The 17,818-nt window shown below is 34.6% G+C and overlaps 3 protein-coding genes across 3 annotated transcripts; all 3 read left to right on the top strand.

Annotated features, from left to right (window-relative positions):
- LOC102607003 (polygalacturonase-like) lies at positions 1-9,356 on the top strand. The gene is made up of 5 exons (XM_006489165.2): positions 1-176; positions 7,960-8,323; positions 8,416-8,705; positions 8,813-9,041; positions 9,138-9,356. The coding sequence occupies exons 1-5, from the start codon at positions 112-114 to the stop codon at positions 9,354-9,356; spliced, it is 1,167 nt and encodes a 388-aa protein (XP_006489228.1). The 5' UTR covers positions 1-111.
- Positions 9,357-11,333: 1,977 nt separating this feature from the next.
- Positions 11,334-12,904, top strand: LOC102621826 (polygalacturonase). The gene is made up of 4 exons (XM_006489212.2): positions 11,334-11,829; positions 11,935-12,224; positions 12,360-12,588; positions 12,686-12,904. Exons 1-4 carry the CDS (start codon positions 11,377-11,379, stop codon positions 12,902-12,904), a joined length of 1,191 nt encoding a protein of 396 aa, XP_006489275.1. The 5' UTR covers positions 11,334-11,376.
- A 3,409-nt stretch (positions 12,905-16,313) lies between these two features.
- Positions 16,314-17,818, top strand: LOC102622113 (polygalacturonase). Its single transcript, XM_015533535.1, has 4 exons — positions 16,314-16,769; positions 16,881-17,170; positions 17,277-17,505; positions 17,600-17,818. Exons 1-4 carry the CDS (start codon positions 16,314-16,316, stop codon positions 17,816-17,818), a joined length of 1,194 nt encoding a protein of 397 aa, XP_015389021.1.

The following is a 17,818-nucleotide window of genomic DNA, read 5'->3' as shown; positions in this document are numbered from 1 at the left end:
AATGCATCTTTCTTTTTATATGAATTTAAAACATATTCATTTGCAAATATTTCATGTAATTGTAGCCACGTAACATTTAAGCGCTCGATTAAAGATATTAAATGTTAAGTAATGAAGATCGTTATTTTTATTTTTTTATTTTTTTCTCACTTCATGACGTCTTGTGCAATCCAAAGGTGATCATATGGTATATAAACATTGCAATTATGAATTAATCCAAGATTCATTTACTTGTTGCAATCTTAGCTATGAAAGATTCAACCAATCAGATATAATTTATATGCCATATTGCACTTCCCGTGGATCAATAAGAAGAAAAAGATAAACAAGTTAACGAGCAACAAATAGAGATAGTGCCCAAAATGTGTGTCTGTCTAACTCGAGAAGTCATATATATAGTCTTGACAGCATATCTAGTCAAGGTATTAAGCCCTGATATGACATATATATATATATGAAGAGAAATACAACTTATATAGTTTGGGAAAAAAAAAGATTAAAAAAATGTAACTGGGCAACTACTTAAACCATGTACACCGGCAGTTGCCTTATAGTCATCAGTGGTGTCCAGAAAAGGAGAGCTATGCTCACGAATAATTGTACGGACGCCACTGTATACTCATCAGGGTTAAACCCTTTGTTGAAATTGGTAGAGCGTTGGAGAATGATGCTCAGCCATGTCCTTGTTTTATACTCATCAGAGTTAAAGCCTTTATCATTTTCATAAGAAACTTTCAGCAGCCTTTTAGATTGATGAAATACAATGTTTGACAATGAAATAATAGTGATTCCATGATAAATTGCAGTAGAAATTGGACCTGGCGCCCATATCTGCATACAAACAACAACCATGTCCATATTTAGAAAATATTCATTTCAGTAGAAAAGTGCCCGTAGGTATTAATCCTAAAATGATAACCCAATTGGTTTAACTCTTTACAGTGAGCCCAAGAGGTACATTCCCCAATATAACTTAAAGTTCAATTTTTTTTTTAAATAATTAGACTACTTAGTTGATCTAGTTAAACTTTGAGAAACAAAACTGACCTGGATACAGCCAGCAATGATTTGAACAGGTAAAGTCAACATGATAAACAATGGACGAAATTCCAATGCCATGGGTTTCTTTTCAGGTTCCCAGAAAGCGAGTTTTGTTACGGAAACAACTATGGCTAAAGTTGCTGCTCCTGATGCAAGCATTGCTTTTCCTGGGAGGACAAGATATATGAAGAAAATTTAATCAATTAATGAGAAATTTTAAATGGGGGCAAGCGTACAAACCATTCAAAATGGCTAAGTCTCTTCCAAACAGGACAGTTGTAGCCAGAGAATAAAGTCCAAGAAACATAGAGTTGATGGATTTCCATTTGGAGTCGTACAAAGTATAATCTGCCAAGATTTCGGGAATTAATTAAGAATGGTGAGACCCAAATAATATTATTATATTTTCAAAAAAAATATATCAAAACACTCTAGATTATGTAATTATACTGTATAATTTATACATGTCCTCTACATCTATTTAGAAAATATGATAAACATGAGGGGATAAGAGACGGCAATAAAACAGTGAGTAATCCAGGTATGATTGTCTGGCAGTAGAGGCTAAAAAATTATAACTGTGCAAGATGATTTAACCTGTAGTTTGATTTTAAAAAAAAAAAAATAGAGGGACAAACTCTGACATGATATTATTTACATGAAAACATCATATTGTCTACATGATTTATTCGAAAATATGACTGTACTAGGTGATTTAAACTAAGTTTGATAAGAAAAACAAAGCGAATAAACTTTGATGTAATATTTAAGTTCACATTGTATTTGTTGTCGTAACATTAATACCTATTTTGTCAATTATGGGGATACAAGCCCACAAACTGACGAGGTATAGCGAGATGGCACAAAACAAGAAGAAAAATTATGTGTTCTCCGACTAATTCTGTTGTGGGAAGAGTTTATGACTCTATAATACCAAGGGAAACCACGATAAGCGAAAGGTTAACACCTTCAACAAACTAATATACAATAAAATTAGAAAAGCAATGAGATTATCTAAAGACCAAACAGATACGGTTAGCAATTACATACAAAACCCAAGAGCAAGCAGGACAACTGAGGAGCCGCTGGCGCTGAATGATAGCGCTGGATTTGGGGTGTGGCCTGCGATCTTAAATACTGTGTAAACAAGACCAGTGAACCAGAACTGAGAACCTAAATAAATATATACTTTCTTTATAAAATTCAATCTCAACGCCTTATCTCGTTTTTTCTTTTCATTTCTGCTTAAGACCACTTCATCTTTGACGGTGACATGTGTGGCAGCAGGGTTGGTTGATGATTTTCGCTCTTGGATGGAGGTTATGATTTTCTGGGGAAAACTTGCGGGGAAAGTTTTAGGGTTTTGGTGATGGCAGAAGAGAGAGGCTCTTGTGGTGAAACCAGGCCGCTGGGAGAGCAAGATCTGCCTTGAAAACGGAGCATGGCCAAGAAGGAGATGTGATGGGGTGAAATGGAACTGAGATGGCCGGATTAATTCCGGTCCGATTTGATATCATTATTGTCGGTTCTTTATTTACTTTTAGGGGCTTTGAGGAAGTGATCGATGATGGTGAAGAGAAAGCACAAGAAGAAGCCTTCAATTTGTGAAGGGTTTCTCTTTTTTAGGGTTTCTATCGACTGTTCTGGTGCACGGTCTGATAATAATTTACTTCATGTCCGAGTAAATCTCGGAAAGATTTGATCAATTTAGTTATAGGCACTGCGACCTTTTGTGTATAATCCAAGCTTGTGATCATATGGATTGGAGTTAATGCTCAACTTTTTAATATTTGTTGTTCTCTTCATAATTTTCTATTACTTGTACATATATAGATTAAGATTTAATTAATTAAAAAAATCAATTCAGCACCAGATCTCAGTCGTTGATCATATAGTATATATAGATTTTTATTTTTTAGTTATTGTCTAGATTTTAACCCATGACCTCTTCGCAATACTAAGAGTACACTATTAAAGTCCTGTTAAGTTAAAACGTTTTCTGCTTTTAACATCTTTGAGCGTCAGTCTCAATACTTATCTTAATCTTTAATCTCATGAATAAATGAACATTGTGCTGCCCTAATGTAAATGTTATGATCTAAATTTACTATATTCCGATCTTTATAAAGATCAGCTGATGCTGTGATCATCAATACTTGTCTACTGAAATCATCCTTAGAAGTTTCAATAAAAGGTACCGTGATCATCGCTATATAGTCATCAGATCATCAAAGCCTTCAGCAGCTTTTCAGCTTGATAGAAAATTTTGAGACTAGGAAGAAGTACAGAAGAAACAAGAGCTGGGTTGAACTTGAACATCTGCGAAAACTAATTCTCATAAGTAAAATTGACATATGTTCACTTAATTAAGACAAATTTACCTCCAATAGATATATATCAATTGACCAGGAAAGAAGCATCAATTATTAAATTACAGTAGCAATGACTGCGAATAATGAGAAGCTTAGGCCGTACATGAACTCGTTGTCATTCTCATCAGAAACCTAGCAAGTGAACTCTATGATTTCAGCAACCATAGCCCTGGTCGTAATTTTTGCTACAAGCGCCAAAGGTCCTGGGTTAAAAGTCCAACGCCAATTTCATGGTACAATCCAATACACTTGTCCAAGCCCAATTTCAAAGTTCAATCCATGGAAGTTTCATGAATTATGTAGAGAATGAGAGATGGTTCTAATCCAAAAAAAATATCTAATAAAAGTAGAAATATCTAAATTTTAAAATCTCTTGAATATTTGGAGATATTTGTAAAATGCGGTTGTTAATTTTTTATAATTTAATACTTGAGTGATTTGTATTAGTTTTAGGATACTATAAATAGAGCTTAATTATAGGCATTAAGTGTGAAGTCAAGAATAAGAGAGAAATAAAAAGTGTAAGCAGTGAGTGTTACATCGTCTCTATTATAAAATATCAATAAAGTTCTTTGTTTTTGTAAAAAAATTTTATTACTCAAATAATTTTAACTTTGAGTAGTTTAGTGTCGTCCTTAATTTTCAACATCCTGGGATTGAGAGCATAGCATCCACTGCCAATATATATGTATATATATAGGTCATTTTTCTTAATAAGAAAATATTTAATTACCACAAAGGAAAAAAAAATTAAAGGATGTTTGAATTATTAATAGAGCTATAATAGGGGCAGGATTACAGACGATTCAGATTGGCTAAGTCAACACCAGTGAAGATAGAATCAGCCATAATGAAAAGTGTTAAGATCGATGTTACCCATGCATGAATTTCTTCTCTTTAATTAACAAAATAAACTGCAGATAACGTTAATTACCTTAATTAATTGTCATATATATCAGGACGGAAGATCAAAATCCAAAACAGAATACATAGAATCATATTGATTATTAATTTGTCTCGTTCTCCATACACTAGGTCTAAATACAAATCAAAAATCGAAGAAGGTGTGTAGAGTAATAAAATGTACGTACGCAATAATGCAGTTAACATGAAGCTGAAAAAATGGACGAAGTGTTTCTGGAAGAAGGCTGGCATTCGACGATGCAACAACAATATTAGCGAGCAAGATCTGAGCAATGAGCGGCTACTTTTTCAGTTTAGTGGAAGCATGCAGACGATAGAGTTCAGTTTGTTTCTTGTTTAGATATAGTGCCCAGTGGGTGCTTTGGCGGTTTAGGTGATGATTTTGGTGGGAAAAGCTGCGCGGTTGTGGTTGTTGTTGTGGCGGAGTCCAAACGGGTCGGTTAAGGAAGGAGGATAAGCTGAGATGAGTGGAATCCGGTCGGATTTGAGAGCTTATTTTTTGGTTCATTTTCGAGGGTGATGGCTTTGGTTTTAGATTTACGAAGCTTGTTTTGGTGGACAGCCAGAGGAGCTAAAAACGTTGAACATTTTAATTGGTTGGATGTTTGCGGACAAACAGTGCCCTTCACCATCTACTAATTTTCTGTTTCGGGGAAAAAAAAAGAAAAGAAAAATTCAATTTCACTCTTAAAGTTTTTATTCCCACTCGGCCAAAGAGTCACTCCCACACAATTGTGATGGTGTGGTTCGAATCCTCACAAAAGTATTATGATGGGTTTAATTCTTTTTTCAAATTTGAGTGAAGGTAATTTTCTCTATTTAAAAATGTGAGTGGAGTTGACATCCCTCGAGTATTAAAAAATTTTGGCAGTGTTATATAAAATTTAATATAAACTATTCCTGTATTAAAAAAAATGTAAACTAGTTCAAGTAATTATCCGATTGTAAATATTAATTGTAGTACGAGTTGTAGTCTCATTTAATTCAAAAATTTTTTGACAGTGTTATATAAGATTTAATGTAAATTAATCCCAATAATTGTCTGATTGTAAATATCAGTTATAATCTCATCTAAATGAATTGTAATTTGAGTAGTAGTGTCATACAATTAAAAAATAATAATCTTAAAGTTTCCATAAAACTTTGCACGACCTTATAACAAAGAAATGTAAAATTAGAAAAATAAAAAAAAAGATCCATCTAACAATCAAAGGCGTTACAAAATGTGAACAAACGAAAAAATTTATCGTGCTTCTTCGTTCACTGCCTGATAGAAATTAATTGAAAGAAGTGATCACTCACCAAGAAATCTTCCTCTGCGAATAAGAGAATTACTGTAATCGCTCCAAAGAGGTTTCGATGCAAGTTTGTGATGCCGCCTTCTTCTTATTATTTAATTTAATATTTCTTAAGATGCTATAGGCCCACCCTGAAGTGCAAACTCTGTAGAATTGAGAAATAACTGGTTCAAATTAAAATGAAATTTGAAAAGTAAAATGTAGAATTGTGTTAGCTAGTAAATTAATACGACAAATTTGAGCTTAAAAGTAAGATATATAGAATTTTCCACTTAATAAGTTAGTCTTTTAGATTGAATGTTAAGAATTCTTAGACTCAACTCCTCAATAAATGATATTAGAGCTAAACCTTAATAGCTAGAATGCGGTGATGGAACAATTTGCATGTGTCAGATGAAAGGAGCAGGGTTCAATAGTGGCTTCTCATCCAAGGAAGAATTGTTAAGTTGTGTCTCACATTAATTTATACAATAAACCCTCTTGAGACTTACAAGTAGGATATGTCTTTTCATCCAATAGCCTAATATTTTAACTTGGATACCTAAACACATTAAAAAAAATAAACGATTAATAATGTTCAACTAAAATTTATCCTAAAAAATCATCTTAAATGATTTGGGATAAAAATTTTGGAATTGTTAGCAATACTCTCTCAAGTAATTATAACTACGACGACTTCGGACAGCAGCAATTCACCAAAATAACAATGATCGATCGCTAACGGCAATTGCAAAATGTCCATGATCAGAAGCTAATGTTATGTTAACTTAACTTTTGGCTGGCTACGAAAAAACATTCGTTCAACTTAATTGTTTCTTAAGTAACCGCGGAAGGAATAATGTTGATTAATTTAGTTATACTACGGCGACTTGAGTTTTGTTGAAGTAATGTCCCTCTAACAAGCTACTAGTTGACCTGCAAGCTGCAATATAATATCATTAACATGGATGGGAGGTTCAAAGCACATCATGTAAACAAACTTAATCGCCTCAATTGATTTGTAATTAAACCAAGTACAAAATTGAGTACTAATTATAACATTTTAATTCACTAAACTTCAATCAAAGTAAAAGCAATCGGTTTCTGGTATTGCCAAATTAAAAGACGATTTGGTTCAATATAATTAATTTAAGACAGCCGAATTATCTGCCATCACAAGTTGTAATTCTCTGATTAAATGCACAACTCAATAACAAAATCACAAGAATGAGTTAGAGTAAACGAATTAGGAGAGATTAATCAATTAAAGAGAAAAGAAGAGGGAAAAAGAAAAAATAAATTAAAAACACCGTAAAGATGAAGGCAGGTTGTCAATAGTCAGAAAAGTAATATATAATTCAGAATTAAGAGAGGCCCTGAATTGATTAACTCCCACGTTAACGGCCTAGCTTATTGGATGTACATATACATAATCGGATAACCATGGAAATAATGAATTATTTTCTGATTAACTAAATACTACGCAATTAATTAATTTGTTGGCTAAATAAGTCTTCAAAATTAACGGTCGAATGGTCAAATGTAAAGAAGGCTAGATTACAGTACTATCGTTGTTACAAAATACTGTATAGTCTTAATTATTAGAACAGAACTTTTTATTTTCTCTTGGTAAAGTGTTTCGAAATGTTATTCAATAACTGAAACAGATATAATTGAGTGTTTCTTGACAAAGGAAAAAATAAATAAATGGGATGATTCTAATAGTACTATCAAATAAAATCATGTTATGTGTTTCAAAAATTTCTTTGCATCATTATCATTGTTATCAGTGGATGTGCTCGTCCACTATTTTTCACTTTATGATGCCCTAGCAAAATACCAACCACACAAATTAATTAACCAAGCTATAATCTGGCCCTATGTTTTCCATATATAATAATATTAATTATGCTAGTAATAAGGCTGTGGATTAAGAGTTAATTACCTAATACTGGGACAAGTATGAGAGCTTTCTAGCTAGCTGCCTAGGCTTTAGCTCCAGCGTTGATTTCTTTGAGTTTCAATTAGATTTCTTAAAACCTACACTATTTATGCCTATCTAATCCAAAAATCTGCATCGATGCCTCTTTAAATAGCTAAATCTTTCAATCTTTTTCACATTCAATACAAACTCATCGATATATGCTTAGACATTTCTTGAACTTATTCCAAAGCTAGCTAAATACCATCATCTGAATCATCTCTCTTCTTATTCATCACTTAAATTCCCTCCAATATTTTTAATCTCAGAAAAAAATGGATAAGTTCTTCAGTACTCTTCTTTATGCATTTCTTCTTGTTCTCGGTACCAATAACTTACTCCACTCATCTGCAACATCAACAATCTACAACGTACTAAGATGTGGAGCCAAAGGGAATGGTATCACGGACTCCACGCAGGCATTTGCCAAAGCATGGGCTGCAGCTTGTGCCTCCAACGAATCAGCCACAATATATGTACCAAAAGGAAGATATTTGCTTGGCTCCGTGGCCTTCAGAAGCGAATGCAAAAGCCCGTCTATTACTTTCCTGATTAACGGAACACTAGTGGCTCCAACAGATTACCGCGTACTGGGTCAAGCCAACAATTGGCTTAGCTTTGAAGGTGTTAGCCATGTTTCCATCATCGGTGGAGCACTTGATGCCAAGGGAACTTCGTTGTGGGCTTGTAAGACCGCAGCAGGCTCTAATTGTCCCAATGGAGCCACGGTATTATATATTTTACATTATTAACTTTTCCTTAACCTCATAATGTCATGACAATTTAGTAAACTAGCTAATATATGCCTTTGTGGGTGCAGACCTTGAGCATTACCAAATCCAACAACATCAGGATCAACGGACTCTTGTCATTAAACAGCCAGATGTATCACATTGTGATCAATCGTTGCCAGGACGTGCTCGTTGAAGGAGCTAAGATCATAGCTGCCGGCGACAGCCCAAACACGGACGGTATACACGTCCAGCAATCGAGAAATGTGATTATCAAGAGCTCCTCAATCAAAACTGGGGATGATTGCATTTCCATTGGCCCTGGCACCAACAACTTGTGGATTGAACGTGTCACATGCGGCCCTGGTCATGGCATTAGGTTGGTTTTACAAGACACATTTACGTTATTATTTTGATTACTTTGGTTTCCTTATTACTAGGGTACATATTAACTTCATGGATACCGATGTGCCTTTTGATTTGCAGCATTGGGAGCCTAGCTAAGGATTTGGATGAGGAAGGGGTGCAAAATGTCACAGTTTTCAAGACAGTTTTTACAGGTACCACAAATGGGCTTAGAATAAAGTCCTGGGCCAGGCCCAGCAATGGATTTGTACAAGGCATTCGTTTCATTGATGCTCTTATGCAAAATGTTCAACATCCCATTATTATTGACCAAAACTACTGCCCTCACAATTTAAATTGTCCTGGTCAGGTACGGAAATTCTCTAAATGATTATTTGATAAAAAAATAAAAAAAAATAAATATAAAGAGTATTATTGTAATATCTATTTCTTTTATTCTAATTAGATATCAGGAGTAAAAATCAGCGATGTCATTTATCAAGATATTCGAGGAACATCTGCAACACCAATCGCTATAAAGTTTGATTGTAGCAGCAAATACCCTTGCAAAGGGATAAGACTACATAATGTACATTTGAGGCACTTGAAACAAGAGGCTAAATCATCTTGTAATAATGTAATTGGGGAGGCATTAGGCTTGGTTCAACCAAATAGTTGTTTGTAATTAACTAAACAAAAATTTGTTGTACATTACTTATTTGTAACACAAGCATTATTTCATTTCAATGAGTTGCTTTTTATTATCTGATGCTTTTCTTGATTAAAGTAATTTTTGATCCCTTCGACATGTTATTGTTCAGCCAGCAGGCTTTTTACGGTACAAAGATGTCGCAACATACAGATTTAATACTTATTCCAAGCACCAACTAAATGAATACATTGATAAAGAGATGAAACAATGCCAAACAATTAATCGAGAAGAGTATATAATTTCAGTGGTGCGTTACATTCATTTAACTAAAATTATATACATCGACGTTCCTCACTCGTCATTATATGGTGTCTTCTTGATGCTGAAATAAATAAAATGAGAAAACCAAACAACTCTACAATGGCATTAATCAACAGAAAAAAAACAACAACAAGTTTGTCATGCCAATCTAATTATTGCAAATATACATAATAGAATGAACAAGCGAACTATAGTTTAGGATTCGTTTTCCATATTTACATGCACGTAATGATCATAATTTTTCATTATATCTTTATATGTGTAGTATAATTGTTTTCAATCTTGTCAAATGTGTCTGTGACGTCCTTAACTTTTATCATATGTGCACTACCAGTCGTCTTAATTATTACCTTAATTAATACATGGCCATATGTGCAGGTAAAATGAAATTTAATTGAATCAACAGTCAACATTAATTCTGTGAGGTAAATCAGATAGTCTCAGAAGGTTGTGTGTCATTTCAAAACCGGTGACAAAACCATCAAACTCGATTATTAACGGTGAATTTTACTGAAGTTTTGCCAAATTCTGCTATTTTTTTAGGCTCATAATAAAGCTATTAAGTTACTCGGCTATGAGGATAGCTTCCAGGGAGTTTCCAGTTTATCAGGAATCTTGGATTTGGTGATTCTTGATTTATTTTATGTTTGGTTCTTCAATTTCAAGTCATCTTATTAAGTAATTATTCAACAAAGTCTTAAATCGATCCTCGTGAGGCGGGAAAATCAGGTATTTTGAAAAGGTAAAACGAAATCTAGAAGATACCACGCATCTGATTGGTCAAGTGAATTTATAAGGGATGTATGTATATACAGAAGGAAAATTGTCACATAAGGAAAAAATGAATAAAATAGAACAACCGCAGCAATTGATCAAAATGGCTCTGCCCCGATTGACCAAAGTACCGGAACGACCTTTATAAAATTAAGAGAGCATTACTTTATTGCCTTCTTCTCTAACACAAAAGAAAGGGTTAATCAATTTCTTGTGTCTTAATTAACCGCCGATGGATGGAGGGAGAGAGGCCCTGGCATTGATTAATTCCAACGTCAACAGCCTCTTGCTGATTGTACATATGATTGACTAATCATGAAATTCAAATGATGAATTGTTTCTTAATTCACTCAATAGTAAGCAATTAATTGGTGGGCGGGCGTTCATTCATCAATCATCATGTGTAAATATACTACGTTACTGTACTTGCATCACTAGCTAAATGAATCATTTACGTTAATGGTAAAATGATCATTTAAAAGGTTATTATCATTAATCATATACTTAAATTTAGGCCTAATCTCAATTGAATACAACAAGTATTGAGGTGTAACAAAACTTCAAAATATTTTTGAAAAATATCAAATAACTACAAAATTGTCAGCATCGTCAATAATATTTTAGTAACCCATTTTAAGATCAAACCGGAGATATGAGCTATCGCTAGGCTGCGCATTAGGAGTTACGTAACATAGGTACACGTATGACGGTAGGAGAGCCAGCTAGCTGGCTTCTAGCTTCGCAACAGCTTAATTTCTTTGAGTTTCAGTTTAATTTCTTGAAACCTACATTATTCCTTCTTATCTAATCCAATTTAGACATCAGTATCAATGCCTCTATAAATAGCTTAATCTTGTGAACTTAATTCCCATCAATTACGACTCATCGATCCTTATATAAAATCTTTCTCGAACTTATATCGATCACTTGATTAATTTTCCTCCTACATTCAACAAAAATGGCTAAGTTCTTAATCAGTCTTATTTTTTCCATATTTCTTTTCACTGTCTCTAATAATTTAAACCCATCAGCAGCAACATCATCGGTTTATAACGTGCTAAGGTTCGGAGCCAAAGGCAATGGTGTGATAGATTCCACAGAAGCATTTGCCAAAGCATGGGCTGCAGCTTGTGCCTCCAACGAATCAACAATAATATATGTACCAAAAGGAAGGTATCTGCTAGGCTCAGTGGCATTCAAAGGTGAATGCCAAAGCTCAGATATTACTTTCCAGATTGATGGAACCCTTGTGGCTCCAGCGGATTACCGTGTGCTGGGTCAAGCTGACAATTGGCTTAGCTTTGAAGGAGTCAGCGGTGTTTCCATCATTGGTGGGGCACTCGATGCCAAGGGAACTTCGTTGTGGGCTTGCAAGGCCGCCGCAGGCACTACCTGTCCCAACGGAGCCACGGTAATACATATAACTATTTTTTCTTCAACTATCATTTTCTATGAAGAATTTTGTCTCACCTTCAGCAACCTACAAATGTTTAATTTGTTGTGTGTGTGAATGCAGACATTGAGCATTACCAACTCCAACAACGTCAGCATCAAGGGGCTCTTGTCATTAAACAGCCAGATGTACCACATTGTGATCAATCGTTGCCAGGACGTGCTCGTTGAAGGAGCGAAGATCATAGCTGCAGGCGACAGCCCAAACACAGATGGTATACACATCCAGCAATCTAGAAATGTGAAGATTAGGAGCTCCTCAATCAAAACTGGGGATGATTGCATTTCCATTGGCCGTGGCACCAACAACTTGTGGATTGAACGCGTCACATGCGGCCCTGGTCATGGCATTAGGTGAGTGTGAGTGTACAAAGCCATAGCTATATATACATTAATTCTTAATTTGATCTTTCTACCGTGGTTTTTATACATTAACATCATGCATATCGATCGATCGATCATGAAAGTGGGTGCCTTGTGATGTTGCAGTATTGGAAGCCTAGGTAAAGATATGGATGAGGAAGGTGTGCAAAATGTGACAGTTTGGAAGACGGTTTTTACTGGTACCCAAAATGGTCTGAGGATAAAGTCGTGGGCAAGGCCCAGCAATGGATTTGTAAAAGGTGTTCGCTTCATTGATGCTGTCATGCAGAATGTTCAAAATCCCATTATCATCGACCAAAATTACTGCCCTCATAATTTAAATTGTCCTGGCCAGGTAACAAAATTTCCTAAATATTTCTTTGTTAACAAAGAAAAAATACAAGAAAAAATGTATGTACACTAATTTTTTTCCTTTTTTTTTTTAATTTTAGGTGTCAGGAGTAAAAATTAGTGATATCATTTATTGGAATATTCGAGGAACATCATCTACACCAATTGCCATAAAATTTAATTGTAGTGCCAAATATCCTTGTGAAGGGATAAGATTGTATAAAGTGAATTTAAGCTACTTGAAGCTGGTGGCTCAATCATCTTGTAATAATGTAATTGGGAAGGCGCTCGGCATAGTTCAACCCAATACTTGTTTATAGTTTAAATAAATAAATTTATTGTACAAAATTTATTTGCAACATATGTACCATATCATTCTTTTTTAATGAATTACTGTTTTTATTGGCTGGAATTACTCCTCTCGATTTTAATATCTTGTGATCCAAAATCACACATTTGACTATGGTCCAGCCAGGCTGTTTATGACCACACGATACCCAAACCCTTGTAGTTAACGATTAGTATGGCTAGCGGTGCCGGCAGATTCAAAGGGTTTTAATCCGTGGATACTCGAAAAATCCCTATAAAATTAGAACGTGGACGACGGATCCAATACATAAAGATTATTCAATCGGCAAAACTAAAATAAATTAATTATTGTAATATCAAAAGAACACGAAGTTTCGAACAAATTACTTTTGATTGTGTCAACATGATAGAGAATTTACTTTATTAGAATATCTAAGTTTTCAGGTTAAGGATTCAACAATTAATTAATGGTATAAGACAAGTTCAACTGAATAGTTTGTAATTAATAGCTTCAAACCACACTGAACAAAGAGAAACATTTATGTGGGATTGTCTCATTGAAAAGTCTTGATGGGCTGTCTCGTTATCTCAGCATGATGAGGTAGTGGAACAATCTCACACAAACTTCTCTCCTTAAGAAGAAAGCTTCATCCTCTCTCTCTCTCTCTCTCTCTCTCTCTCTCTCTCTCTTTAAATAAATATTATATTAGAAATTGATTGATAGTTACTTTCGTTCCAATGTATTAGTTTATGTTATTGGGCTCTTACCGGTAAACTTAAAACATTTTCGTTTATGTTGTGGGACTGTCTCATTGAAAAGTCTTAATTCGCTATCTCGTCACCTCAGCATGATGAGGTAGTGAGACAATCTCATATAAGTTTCTCTCCTTAAAAAGAAAGTTTCATCTTCTCTCTGTCTCTCTCTTAAATAAATGTTATATTAGAAATTGATTGATGGTTACTTTCGTTCCCATGTATTAGTTTATGTTGTTGAGCCCTTACCAGTAAGCTTAAAACATTTTGGTTAAACAATTTATCTAACATGAAATTTTTAATGTCTTAACTTATGTTGTTGAACTTTTACCTATCAACTTAAACTTTTGAATTAAGCAGTTTATCAAATAAGAAATTAATTAAAATCTTCTCCGTACATTATAATATGATATAGCTTGAAAATCTAGACTTAAAACAAGTTGGATCTAATACATTGAATAAAGTGTGAAGGAATGTTGTTATAAAAGTGAAAAATACGATATGTTCATTAGATTAGCACCCATAGAAACATATATAAAATATCAATTTATAAAAAAAAGTTTTTAAAAGAATAACTTTCACTTTATTTACATATTTTCTTTTTTACTAAATGACTAAATCTCGTTTTTACTAAATAAAAACTAAATCTCTTTTTTACTTGAGTGAAAGGGATTCAAACCCTAATTTCATATATTACTCTAATAATAAATATTATCTCTATATTGAACCAATTAGCACCCAGAGCATTGGTTCTTTGAATTAGGCACCGACAGGTCACAACATTTCTTTAACTTCTTAGAAACAAACACGTAGTTAAATTGCTTGTGTGCCTTAACCATGGAAGGAATTAAAGGAGATTGAAGATTCTGACAAGCTGATAACATAAGCTTTATAGAATACTCCCCCAAAGATCTTGGATTAGAATCAACAAGATGTCTCACAAACCAATTAGAAAGCTAATGAAATAATGTTCACTTAACTAAGACTAAGATTGTGTTTAGAAACAAACAAAGAAATGGATTGAAAACAAGAAATCACATAACACAGCTAGTTAACGTGGTTCGGTCAATTTGCATTGACTTACATCCACAGGGGAACAAACTCATCAGCTTTATTGATATTACTCAAGTCTCGATTACAGAGATTATCAAGCACTTAATAAGAACAAGAAAACACCTAGCTCTCAAGCTTTCTTTCTCTCGTTACAATGCTTTCAGTGTCTCAACAACTCTCTGTTTTTCCAGCTGCGTATAACAGCTTATAAAACATCTCAGAGGCACTTCCAGAAACACACGTGAGGATCATGTGCAATAACGGTTTCTTTAACAACCTTTTGTTTGCACGTGTTCTGCTTGTGCTTCATTAACTCCAAAAACGGTAAGACTGTATGTCGTTGTGACAAGCAATTCATTTACTTATTTAAACGCAGTCTTTGTGCGTCGTTTTGCTGAAGTTATCGAGCATCACAAAACGCAAGTCAACACTGTCGTTTCATCCTCTTTGATTTGATTCACTGAATACACAACAGAGATAATATGTTTATTAATTTAAATGAGAAAATGTTTATTAATTTAGGTAACTGAGATCACGATTGACGGAGTGACGCAGACTTAAGTTTGTTGAAGCAATGACTCTATTAAGCTACCGCCAGTAGACGCGCAGTATCGCAATATTACAAGACCGGCTGGTTTTTTTTTTTTTTTGGAATAATTAACCTAGTAATTAAATATTAATTGACTACACTAGCACACTTCATGAATGTAAAAGCAATCGACGCAAATAATGTCAAGTTCAAGTCTCTAGCTAAAATACCAAGATTTGGTTCATCAAATTAAGAATGGAAAATTTACAATTAATTACAAGTAATAACAGTGATTTTGCGCCAACTCTATATAATTATACTAGCTGAGTTAATTACCATCATCCTTCCTTTATTTTCAGGGTGGTGCACCAGCTAGCGACCATTTTATAGGCATCATCAACCAAGTTAATTACCAACGATTCTATATGGCTTTAAGTTATTGTTAATTAAATTACTTTATCCTAAAGATTGAAGAAGAGAGTTATGCGGGGAAAAAGAAAAAAAATTGATGACGAAGGAAATTGTCAATGGATAGAATAGAGTTTAGAGTTGAATATTCACGGACTTGAGAGAGGCCCTGAATTGATTAATCCCCACGTCAAATTTCCTCTATCTAATCGTGAATTTAAAAGCATAATATTGTTTTGTAGTCACGTAAAAACCAAGCATTGATTTATTTAGGTTTTAAATTCTAATAAATTAACGATGCGTCTATTTTTCCCTCTTCCTATAGATTATTGTTACTGCGTAATTTGGCTGCGCATTAGGGGTTACGAAATATGGGTGCATGCAAGAGAGCTAGCTAGTATGGGTTTAGGTTCGGCTTCGCTTTCTTTGAGATTAATTTATATTTCTTAAAACCTACTACTCTATTCCTTCTTATGATCTAATCCAAACATCCGTATCCATGCCTCTATAAATACCTAAATCTTTTCAACTTCTTCCATCAACTACCATTTATAGATCCTTTCATATTTCTTGAACTTATTCCAAGCTACAATATATCATCTGAATTCTGAAAAATATTCTTCTGATTTATCTCTCCTCCACTTAATTCCATCGTACATATATTTCATTGAGCAAAAATGGAGAGGCTTTTCAGTTCGCTTTTCAGTTCTCTTTTCATAATTCTTTTCATTTTGTCAATTAACTTGGCCTCATCATATGCAACAACGACAACTTATAATGTGTTGAGTTTTGGTGCCAAAGGCAATGGTGTCACAGACTCCACTCAAGCATTTGCCAAAGCATGGGCTGCAGCTTGTGCCTCCACAGAATCAGCCACATTATATGTACCAAAAGGAAGGTATCTGCTCGGCTCTGTGGCATTCAATGGTGATTGCAAAAGCTCAGATATAACTTTCCGGATTGATGGAACCCTTGTGGCTCCGGCGGATTACCGTGTACTGGGTCAAGCTGACAATTGGCTTAGCTTTGAAGGAGTCAGCGGCGTTTCCATCATCGGTGGGGCACTCGATGCCAAGGGATCTTCCTTGTGGGCATGCAAGGCTTCAGGCACTAATTGTCCCGATGGAGCCACGGTATTACACAATTGCCTTCTCTTTTAACTTCGATCGCTTAATGTTCTTGTTTCCGTTCAGTTGTGCCTCTACTTTTAGAAAATTGATTATCTATTATGTGCGTGAGTGCAGACATTGAGCTTTACCAACTCCAACAACATCAGGATCAATGGACTATTGTCGTTAAACAGCCAGATGTTTCACATCGTGATCAACGGCTGTAAGGACGTGCACGTTGAAGGAGTTACCGTCATAGCACCAGGAAACAGCCCCAACACAGACGGTATCCACGTCCAGTTGTCAATGAATGTGAAGATCACGAACTGCACTATCAAGACAGGCGATGATTGTATCCCCATTGGCCCTGGCACTAAGAACTTGTGGATTGAACGTGTCACTTGCGGCCCTGGTCATGGCATTAGGTAAAATTTTTAATACAATTTTCAATAACCATAGATAAATTAACATTATTAATTAATTCCATCTTTCTAGCAACTGTGATACTAACATCATATGTATGACTTGCAGCATTGGAAGCTTAGCGAAAGATTTGGTCGAGGAAGGGGTTCAGAATGTTACCGTTTTCAAAACAGTTTTCACTGGAACCACAAATGGGTTTAGAATAAAGTCCTGGGCTAGGCCCAGCAATGGATTTGTGCAAGGCGTTCGTTTCATCGATGCTGTCATGCGAAATGTTCAATTTCCCATTGTCATCGACCAAAATTACTGTCCTCACAACTTAAATTGTCCGGGTCAGGTAAGAGAAACCTGCTGCTATTTCTCTGTTGAAAAAATTCAAGAAACGAATTATGTCGACTATTTTTTAACTTTTATTTTTTATTTAATATCAGGTATCTGGAGTAAAAATTAGTGATGTCATATATCAAGATATTCGAGGAACATCAGCTACGCCTATCGCTATAAAATTTGATTGTAGCCCAAAATATCCTTGCCAAGGAATAAGATTGCAGAACATAAATTTAAGGCATTTAAAACAAGAAGCTCAATCATCTTGTAATAATGTAATTGGAAAAGCACTGGGTTTAGTCCAACCCAATAGTTGTTTGTAA

This window comes from Citrus sinensis, chromosome 1 (assembly GCF_022201045.2).
Source record: "Citrus sinensis cultivar Valencia sweet orange chromosome 1, DVS_A1.0, whole genome shotgun sequence".
Lineage (NCBI taxonomy): Eukaryota > Viridiplantae > Streptophyta > Magnoliopsida > Sapindales > Rutaceae > Citrus > Citrus sinensis.
This window is presented reverse-complemented; position numbering and strand designations above follow the sequence as displayed.

Excerpts from the sequence above, each read along its gene's own strand:
- LOC102607003 (XM_006489165.2), top strand. The coding sequence starts at position 112 with ATGAAGATCGTTATTTTTATTTTTTTATTTTTTTCTCACTTCATGACG. Across the intron at positions 177-7,959 it reads ACGTCTTGTGCAATCCAAAG|CTACAACGTACTAAGATGTG; the intron begins GTGATCATATGG and ends AACATCAACAAT. Across the intron at positions 8,324-8,415 it reads ATTGTCCCAATGGAGCCACG|ACCTTGAGCATTACCAAATC; the intron begins GTATTATATATT and ends TTGTGGGTGCAG.
- LOC102622113 (XM_015533535.1), top strand. The coding sequence starts at position 16,314 with ATGGAGAGGCTTTTCAGTTCGCTTTTCAGTTCTCTTTTCATAATTCTT. Across the intron at positions 16,770-16,880 it reads ATTGTCCCGATGGAGCCACG|ACATTGAGCTTTACCAACTC; the intron begins GTATTACACAAT and ends GCGTGAGTGCAG. Across the intron at positions 17,506-17,599 it reads ACTTAAATTGTCCGGGTCAG|GTATCTGGAGTAAAAATTAG; the intron begins GTAAGAGAAACC and ends ATTTAATATCAG.
- LOC102621826 (XM_006489212.2), top strand. The coding sequence starts at position 11,377 with ATGGCTAAGTTCTTAATCAGTCTTATTTTTTCCATATTTCTTTTCACT. Across the intron at positions 11,830-11,934 it reads CCTGTCCCAACGGAGCCACG|ACATTGAGCATTACCAACTC; the intron begins GTAATACATATA and ends GTGTGAATGCAG. Across the intron at positions 12,589-12,685 it reads ATTTAAATTGTCCTGGCCAG|GTGTCAGGAGTAAAAATTAG; the intron begins GTAACAAAATTT and ends TTTTAATTTTAG.